The sequence below is a fragment of the Apis dorsata genome, unplaced genomic scaffold (genome assembly GCF_000469605.1).
Source record: "Apis dorsata unplaced genomic scaffold, Apis dorsata 1.3 scaffold_231, whole genome shotgun sequence".
Classification (NCBI taxonomy): domain Eukaryota; kingdom Metazoa; phylum Arthropoda; class Insecta; order Hymenoptera; family Apidae; genus Apis; species Apis dorsata.
In genome coordinates, this window is record NW_006263513.1 from 1,482,752 (window position 1) to 1,492,615 (window position 9,864).

Genomic DNA, 9,864 nt, shown 5'->3' on the forward strand with positions numbered 1-9,864 from the left:
ATTTTAGTTATATAAATAAATTAATAATATTTATAATTATATATTTTTTTTAATCAAATTTATAATCTATTCACTTTCCGTATAGAGTGCGCTATTTATTATCGTATTTATCATCATTCACTTCAGGAATTCTATTTTGTTTTACAAACTTAGTAAGATCCTAGTTTCGTAAAATTCTATATATAAATCCTATATATATATATATGTATATTTATATATATATATATTTTATTTGTGGACAAAACAAAAACATAAACACTTGTATCGATTAATTTCTTTATATAAAGAATTATTGATTTTTTTATGTATTTCTTTTGTTATTAAAAATAATGTTACATTAATATTCTTAAAAGAAACTAAAAATATGTAAAAATATATAAATTTAAGTAAATAAAAATTATATTCTATATACATATATATAAATAATATATATATATGGATTTTGAATATTATATCTCCTATAATTGTGCAAAAATATAAATTGAAATACAACTTTGTTAATTAGTAACTATTAAATCCAATTATGTTGTTATAAAAACCATTTTTTATTTAAAAGCAATTAGACACATATAAAAGCAATAATAAATTAAAATAAATTAGAATAAATATTTGAAATGTAAACTCATACATTATGCCTAGTGGAAGACGTAATGCAGCTAGTAGAAATGGACAAGCTAAAATTCAAACTAATTTTACTATGTCTTCAAATAATGGTATCCGAAGTAATAGTGGAGAAAGAACAGCAGGTAGTGGTGCAGATGATAAAAAATCAGAAGAACCTTGTGGAATAAAAGCATTGGTACCAAAACATGTACCTATACCAATTGTACCTGTGGATGGTCATTTATCATTTGAAGCATTATCTTTAGTTGTATCAATTATTGCAGCTTCTTTACAAATGCTTAATTTATATAGAACTGTATGGTGGTTACCTCATTCTTATAATAATTATAGTATGGTATGTAATTTAAATTATTTTATATTCAAATCAAAATTCATTTTTCATATTTTTATCTCATATTATACTATATTTATTTTATTATATTTATTATATATATTAATAAAAACATATAATTAATTTTTATTTAATTTTTCAGAATTTCTATTTAATAGATCCTTATTTACTTATATTTATTATAACTATGGTAGCAAGACAATTTATTTATTCTTTATTGCGTCGAATTATTGATATTTCATCACCAATTCGTTGGTTATCTACTGCTCAAAAAATGATGAGGTATGTTTTACTATAAATTAAATACATAATATATAAATTTATATAAATAATTCTAAATATTATTTTACAGGATAACCTTGTTAATCATTGTGATGAATATATTATGTTGGTGTCTTTATCATATGGCTGAAAAACATAACTCAATGAAAATTTTTTATTTATGTTATCCGTTTGTATTATTTTATTAAATTATAATTTTTCATTATAATACATATTAATTTATATATGTAATATATATATAATATGAAATATCAGAAATTTTTATTGTACTTTGTTTCAGAAGTTTATCTGTATATTTTGTAATGTTTGGTATAAGTGCAGCACCTTTTTTTGATATATCAGCAATACCTTTATATAGCAAAGATGAAAAAAAAACAAAATTTCTAATAGGTATATATCTTATATATTAATAATAACTATAATTATTATTATATTATATTTTTATAATTATTATTATAAATTGGTTTATTTATACATATAAAATATAATTTTTTTCTTTTACAGATAAACCTTTACATAATTGTTCATTAAATGCATCGGCAATCAGAGCAGAAGTTTCAACATTAAGATCTGATTTTAATCGTCGTTTAAAACGAGCTTTATTTGCATCCTCTAGTAGTGCTTATGTATGTGGTATTGCACCTATTATATTTGTACCTCAACATTTACATTTTAATGTTTCATGGGTTGTGCAACATGTTATTATGTTCTGGCTTGAAAGAATAAGTGCTCATTTTACACATACTTATCCTGTCAGGTATATATTTATATGATCTTACTTAATGATCTTATTATATTTGATCTTATTTATATGATCTTATATAAATTCATATTTCATATAAATTATATAAGTTCTATAACAATTTTTTTGTTGTAAGAATGTACAATATGAATGTTGTATTAAACAATTCATTTCCAGAAATTTGATGAATACTGTAATTATTTAGGTATTGTGACGTTTTACATAGAGCAGCATTACATCTTGGTCGATGGGTTAAAATTGAAAATCGAAATAGTCACACTTATGCTCAAGCCTGGAATGATTCAGTGTTATGGCCTCATGGTTCAGTTGTTAGACATAACAAAGAAATTTATCGTTCAGAAGGTTTATGCACTGTGGCAGAACCAGGAAATTCAAATCATTATAGATTTTATGTATGTGATAAACATTAAAATCTCATTAAAAATTTTATTTTGATTACATTTATGAATTTACTAAGAAAATTGTAAATTAATATTATAATTATTTTATATAGGCTTTATTTAGTAATCCCACAATGTTACTTTGCTCAATGTTGGGCTTGCAGCTTCTTCTTGTGTGTGCACAATTATTTATTTTATTACGCACAACTGATTGGTATCAAGTATTATCAATAACATTGCTTCTTCTGATTAACTATTATACTTTATTTAAAATTACTAGAGATTACCTTATTTGTTGGAAAGTATATCATGCTGAGCAAATAATACAAGAAAAATCGCAAATGATTGCAAATTCTAGTGTACAATAAATAAAACAAATTTTTAAAAAATGTTGATGTTTGTATATATCATTTTTCAATATTAATTTATTTTATTTTATTTTATTTTAATTAATCTTAAATAATAATTCTTTTAGAATTTTTATCCCAAATTCAAATTAAAAATAATTTATATTTAAAAATAATTTCGATTCTTCCAACAAAGATATTCTTGCTGTTTCGAATAATGGATATACAGTAATTCGGTTTTATGCAGATAATCCAGGTATATAATTCATATTTATCTCTGAAAAATATTCTCTGAAATTAACGTAATTCTCATAACGTAAAATTCTCTTAAATTAATGTATGAAATTAAAATGTTTCAAATATATTTATAAATATTATATTATATTATATTATATTATATTATATTATATTATATTTATAAATATTTGAAATATAAATATTATAAATATTTTAATAAAGGCGTTAATATTATCATTTATCATTTATTATTATTATTGATAAAATTAAACGATATTTCTTTTCAAAAATATTGGTTATTCCATTGTCACTATATCAAATAATTGATATGGAGATAGTTCTTAATATTGGAGAACAAAATGATTTATTTTCTATACCTTCCCATTTTCTGAGATATGATAATTATAAGCCTGAAATTAGGATAGAAAACATAAAAATGAATTAAATTGAATAATAAAATAGATATTTTGATAAATTATATCTTGTAATTATATTTTAATAAATTAAATTGTACTAATTCATAATTATTATTTTTTTAATCTTATTTTTAAAATATTATAAAAGAACATATCTTTTGTAATATTATAAATAAATATATTTCTATGAAAAAATAATTTTTCTTTTTCATTTATTATAAAATTATACAATATATAAAAATAAAAGAATTTGTTCATACATAAATTACATAGTACAATATAATTTTATTATAATATTTTCCATTGTATAAACTAAATTATTAAAAAATTTATTTATCTTTTCATTTTTGTTTTTCAATTATATAATAGCTAATATTTATTCTGATTTAAATTTAATACTAATCGTATTTTTAATTGTAACTTTCATATGAATGTAAACGGGATATCATCATTGATATTATAAACATTAATAAGACAATCCATATATTTGGATTTATTTGAGATGCTACATTCCAATTTTTTATCTTCTCTTTTATCCAGCTTTTATAAGAAAATACACTAGTATAGACATCAGGAAAACCTATTGCGCATGGTACACCGAAAGAAACGATTCCCACTTCTTTGCCATTTACAACTAAAGGACTGCCAGAATCGCCCTAAAACAAGAAATTTTAATATGAGTTACAATAAATTTAAATTAAATTAAAATATGATGTTTGGATATGATATATTAATGATTAAAAATAAAAATTTATGTTATTTTTAAGATCAAGGATTTAATATTTCAACTCTTACATTTTCAATAATATAATATTGAAAATATAATTTAAAGAATGAAATAACAATATTATATATTAAAAATAATAAATATCAATCATAAAACATTTTTCATAAAAAATTTAATTCTATGGAATTTTAATAAGAAATTAGAATTTCATATTTTATAAAATTTGATTCTGTTGAGGTCATACTAAAAAGAAATATATGAAATATTGCAAAGCATAACAAAATCTTTCATTATTTAAAGTATTTAAATAATATATAATAGATTTTTACCATACAAACTCCTTCAATTTTTTTATTTAACGTGCATATATTATTTTTCATTGATCTATTATATATATATTCGCATTTTTCTCGCGATATTATAGTCACATTTAATACTTGCAATTCATAAGGAATTATAGATATTAATTTATTCTGTAAAAAAATTAACATACATTTTAATAAAGCTCAATATTTTAATATTTGTAAATTACTCATTATAGTAATAAATTACAGGTAATTATATTTTATCATATAAAAAATTATTTTTGTTCATATATATAATTTACATTTTAAAAACTTACTAATTGTCCCCAACCAGTTATCACAGCAGTTGTATTTTCAGATGTATAATTCGATGCAAGTGAAATCGGCTGAACTTTTTTATTATATTTTATATGATTTTTTATACGTATTAAACCGATATCATTTATGATCATGATTTCATTATAATTTTCGTGCCAAATCATTTCCTTAACGACATAAATAGTACCAGAAGATAAATAATTGGTTCCAACAACAATTGTTATTTCTGATGCATTTTTTCTATAAGTATAAGATTAATAAAAAATTAAATAATAATTTTAACATAACATAAATTGATTTTTTAATTATTATATTTTTAAAGCAAATTTTTTTTCTTATAGGTTTACCGATAAATACAATGCGCAGCAGTAAGGATTGTATAATAATCAATAATAGATCCACCACATATATGATAATTATTTAATCTAATTGATACTTGATAAGGATATTCACCATCTCCAGCATCATGACCACCCACTATACGTGGACTTACAAATCCTGAAATCAAAAATACACTATTAAAAATATTATTAAATATTATATATTTACAAATGTAATTTCAATTTAAAATAAGAACTTGAACGTAATTTTTTTATTACTTTTATTATTATTTCATTATACTATTTATATAATTAAATATTTTTATAATTTATTTTTAGATTTAAAACAACAAATAATTTTTTAAAAATTAACTATTTCAAATTTCTTGAATTTCTTGAAAATTTACCAGTAACTACGAAGTCAATAATTAAAACTGTAACTAATACATGATAAAACATCATGACGATAAAAAACAAAATCTATACTGTTGATCTAATATTTCTATTCTATTGATATATTAACAGAGATTGATAAAAAATTATCTTATTTATTTTAAAATTCTTCTTCTTCTTATATTTCTTGTAAAAGTGTTTCATAAATAAGATATGAGTGATATAAGATATGAGAGATATATATAGATTGATATCAGATAGATTAAAGAACGAATATTAAAAAATAAAAAAAATTGTTTTAAGATTAGAAAGTTTTAATTTTTTTATATATAAATTTTTTTTTATAAAAATTATATTTATATATTTGGAAATATATCATTATAAAAATATTGATTATTAAAATTGAATTTTAATAAAAAGTAATCAAGAATAGAAGAATTATATTTAGATATTTAAATAAAAATTAAAATCATATTATTAATACAAAAATAATAAAAAGATATGAAACAGTTATTTCTACATATTTTAAAATTGTATGTAACTTACAATTGGAAAAATATTGTGTGAGCAAATTTTGAATGAAAAATGTTAATATTAGAATATATTTTCGTTTCAAATACTTAAAAATACTTTTATAAATAAAAAATTGAATTTTAGAACAATCTATTTAAGAATAAAAAATTTCATTTTTATTTTATTATTATATCAATACAAATGACTTAAAATCATCGATCAATCAATTGTTTATAAAAATAAACAATCTATATTATTATAAATCAATATATATATATATTTTCATTATTTTATTATATTTTAAATGTAACAAACTTAATTGACACAAATCTAGAAAAATAGAAATGAAATAAAAAAGAAAAAACATCTATATCTATTCTAGAAACAATTTCAAAGATTAATAAGAAGAATTCTGTGTCAATTAAAAGTGCAACAATTAAGCATGCATTATAATATTTAATAAAAAATATCAAATCAATCTTAAAAATTCTAACTTCATTGGAAGTTTTTCAATATATTCATACAAAATTTTTTGTTATCGATATACACCACGATTTGATAGAAAAAAAGGATTACTTAATCGGATTACAATTTCATTATTTTATTTACATGTATGATATTTACAATTTTGATGCAATAAAAAGATATTATTTTTCTTTATTATAGATGCATATAGCAAGTACTTTATTATTAGCAATATTGTTTTATTATATTAATTTATTATCATATATACACATAAAGTGTTATTAACGAAATCAAATATCAAATGTATCGAAAAAATATTAATCTTATGATTTATTTTATCATCTCTTATCTTATAATAAATTTATATAATGAATTGTATTATAAAGTAAGTATTGTTCATTGTATATGAATTCTAAATTTTGCGGTCAATTTGTATTGTCTCCCTATAATGAATATTATACAAGAAATGTTTTTTTTTCTCTTCATTCTCACCGGTATGAATTCTTTTTTTTTCGAAAAGATAATTCATTATTTTCATCTGCTTATAAAATTAAAAAAATTTAAAAATTAAATATTATCGGATTTACTATTTTTTTACAATTTTTAATTAGAAAATCATTATAAATCAGAATTCAAATGTACAATAATTTTCCATTCTCTTAGTTAAAGTTATTTAAAGAGTTTTATAAATGATTTAATACAACTTTTTAATAGTAAATCAGAATGTAACTGCAAAATCTATTATCGCGGGTTATTCGCCTGGAATATGTGGCATGCCAGTCATTAATGAAACAAATTGTTTAAATGATGAACTTCTTCAGAATGTTTTCTTGTCGAATTCTATCGAATGTGCACGTACATGTAGAACAGGAGATTCAAAAACATGTTATTATAAATTTGTGATTGAACGTTATCCTGTTAATGGCTAGTAAGTAATATATCGAGGATATTACATATTATATTTATTATATTTATATCAAATTAATTAAAAATTCATTGAACTTCCATTTAAGTAAAAATTGAATATCTTAAAAATATTTTCTATCGGTAATCTTTCAATTATGAACAATATTATTAATTAGTTTGTTGTTTAAGAAGTTATATTCTTGTTTGTTATTTTATTTTAAATATATCATAGTTTATGTATAATAGATATATGAAAAAATTACTCTTTATAATATATAATAGTAATATAATACAAATAAATTAAAAAGCTATTATTTAAGAAATAATTTCTTATTTCTAGCGCATGCAATCTATGCATACCGAACATTACAAATAGCTTATGCGCCGATTGCCAATGCGTTCCTGGAGATGGAACACAACGAATGGCTTTAACTGTCAATAGAATGATACCAGGTCCAAGTATACAAGTTTGTCAAGGAGATTATGTTGTTGTTGATGTTGTTAATCTCTTAGCCTCAGATTCAGTGACTATTCATTGGCATGGTATTTTCCAACAAGGTTCTCCTCATTATGATGGTGTTCCACACTTGACACAATGTCCGATTTTGATGCACGATACGTTTAGGTAAAATTTGACATAATTTTTTAAATTAAAAAAATTTGAAATGATTTTTAATTATTAAAGAATATTTTGTATTTCAAAATATGAAAGTATTACATGGCGGTATTATTAATCATCTATTACTTTGTTTTAATTATTTTATCTTGCATAATTTATAGGATCTTAAGGAAATTAAAAACAAGAATATTACAATTTATTTACTAGAATAATTATTGATGAGATTTTATTATAAAATAATAAAATATGATCAAAATCATCATTACAAACAAAAATCAAGATAATATATTAATTTTATCAAATAAAAATTAATCTTTTTCTTCCTCTATATTCATAGAATATAGAAGTTTTGTCAATAATTTTAAATGAAAAATTTTTTCTTAGGTATCAATTTTTTGCTAATAACTATGGTACTCATATGTGGCATGCTCATACTGCAGCACAGAAATTAGATGGTATATTTGGTAGTTTCATTGTTCGAGAATCAATCGAAAATGAACTTTATTCGAATCTTTATGACTTCGATTTAGCAAATCATATAATTATTGCTAATGACTGGTTCAAGGAAGAGTCTACAGCTCGATTTCCAGGTCGTAGAGCTGGTGCGGTTCGACAAATTGCTGATTCATTCTTAATCAATGGAAAAGGAAGATTCATAGTAAGAATATTTTTATTTTTTAAAATAAAAAATATATTTAATTATAAGATTTTATCCAATAAATGACTAAAATAAGAATATTATTAATTATAAAATATTAATGTTAATTAAAGAATTGTATCTTTACTTCAAATTTCAAATTTTTTGTAATTTCACGTGTTATAGGATTCCAGTGGCGTTACAACAGATATTCCTTTTGAAATGATTACTGTAGATGCTAATCAACGTTACCGTTTCCGTTTCATAAATTCTTTTTGTACTTCTTGTGCTGCAGAGTTAATCGTCGAAAATCATAATCTTACCGTTATTGCTTCTGATGGTCAATTTTTAAAACCTGAAGTAGTTGATTCTATAGTTTCTCTTGCTGGTATGATGTTGATAAAAATGCATAAAATTAAATTCTGTTTATTTAATTATTCTTTTAAAAAATTCTTATAGGGGAACGATACGATTTTATCATTAATACCGATCGAGAACCTGGTGCATATTGGATACAACTTCGTGGATTAGATGAATGTATTCATAATCGTGTGCAACAATTAGCCATTTTACAATATGAAGGAGCGTCAACTACATTATACACAGATGAACCTACTCATGATAATCCTCTTACTTCTGGAATTGTAAGTTCCTTTTCGCTATTTTATATAAAATAATTAAATAAAATAAAACTAAAATATGATAATTGAATTAAAGCAAGAGTTTTCTCGTTTTTGTTATTATTATTATGTCTTTACTTATTAAGAGATCTTATATTAGAGATTATTTATTAAATAAATCATTTTTTATAAAATTATTTAAAAGAAAATTATGAAATATTATGTAATGATGTTTTTTTAATATACTTAAAAATTTATTGTATCATTAATTCTTTTAGCATAGCAATTCTAGTTATTAAAAAAATAATTTATAACAAAACATTTTATATAACATAGGTATTGGATATGGCAGCCAACAATTGCAATGTTTCATTTCCAGATCAAATTTGTGGCAATAAATTAAATCATGCCTTGCCAATTGATTCAGATATTTTAAAGAAAAAACCTGATGTGAAACTATTTTTAACCATAGGTTCATATAATTATAAACCAAAAGAACTTTTCACACCGAACACGTACAAGAATTTTATTGGTAAGATATAACTTTTCGATTATTTTATTTTCTTTTCATTTTTGAAAAAAATATGGTTGAAAAAAAAATGGTTTGAACAAAATGATTTGAACAAAATATGACATGAATATATATATATATATATATATA

General features: G+C 21.0%; 5 protein-coding genes across 8 annotated transcripts in view; 3 read left to right on the top strand and 2 right to left on the bottom strand.

Annotated features, from left to right (window-relative positions):
* The window catches only part of LOC102676328 (zinc finger protein 846-like), a 2,688-nt gene extending 2,544 nt beyond the window's left edge, over window positions 1-144 (bottom strand). The window contains exon 1 of the mRNA XM_006615725.2: window positions 75-144. The gene's annotated coding sequence lies outside the window, so the exon portion shown is untranslated. The remainder of the gene's footprint in view (window positions 1-74) is intronic.
* The window catches only part of LOC102675317 (transcription initiation factor IIA subunit 2), a 14,843-nt gene extending 11,286 nt beyond the window's left edge, over window positions 1-3,557 (top strand). The window contains exon 5 of the mRNA XM_031510480.1: window positions 3,542-3,557. The gene's annotated coding sequence lies outside the window, so the exon portion shown is untranslated. The remainder of the gene's footprint in view (window positions 1-3,541) is intronic.
* On the top strand, window positions 70-2,773 carry LOC102676000 (transmembrane protein 39A). Of its 4 annotated transcripts, none has more exons than XM_006615723.2 (8): window positions 70-152; window positions 640-958; window positions 1,098-1,237; window positions 1,308-1,406; window positions 1,518-1,627; window positions 1,742-1,994; window positions 2,185-2,392; window positions 2,494-2,769. In XM_006615723.2, exons 2-8 carry the CDS (start codon window positions 698-700, stop codon window positions 2,746-2,748), a joined length of 1,326 nt encoding a protein of 441 aa, XP_006615786.1. In that variant the 5' UTR covers window positions 70-152; window positions 640-697; the 3' UTR covers window positions 2,749-2,769. The 4 variants fall into 4 exon arrangements, with proteins under 4 accessions (XP_006615786.1, XP_031366339.1, XP_006615784.1 ...); XM_031510479.1 differs by having other exon boundaries at window positions 90-163; XM_006615721.2 differs by lacking the exon at window positions 70-152 and having other exon boundaries at window positions 474-958; window positions 2,494-2,773.
* Window positions 3,558-4,677: 1,120 nt separating the features above from the next.
* LOC102676821 (chymotrypsin-1-like) lies at window positions 4,678-6,455 on the bottom strand. Its single transcript, XM_031510489.1, has 3 exons — window positions 6,451-6,455; window positions 5,078-5,275; window positions 4,678-4,970 (listed from the first exon to the last, which is right to left on the bottom strand). Exons 1-3 carry the CDS (start codon window positions 6,453-6,455, stop codon window positions 4,718-4,720), a joined length of 456 nt encoding a protein of 151 aa, XP_031366349.1. The 3' UTR covers window positions 4,678-4,717.
* A 167-nt stretch (window positions 6,456-6,622) lies between these two features.
* LOC102676959 (laccase-4-like) overlaps window positions 6,623-9,864 on the top strand; it is a 4,948-nt gene continuing 1,706 nt past the window's right edge. The window contains exons 1-7 of the mRNA XM_031510490.1: window positions 6,623-6,635; window positions 7,136-7,349; window positions 7,668-7,952; window positions 8,331-8,604; window positions 8,770-8,971; window positions 9,043-9,227; window positions 9,540-9,735. Coding sequence (XP_031366350.1) covers window positions 6,623-6,635; window positions 7,136-7,349; window positions 7,668-7,952; window positions 8,331-8,604; window positions 8,770-8,971; window positions 9,043-9,227; window positions 9,540-9,735 — 1,369 coding nt within the window. The remainder of the gene's footprint in view (window positions 6,636-7,135; window positions 7,350-7,667; window positions 7,953-8,330; window positions 8,605-8,769; window positions 8,972-9,042; window positions 9,228-9,539; window positions 9,736-9,864) is intronic.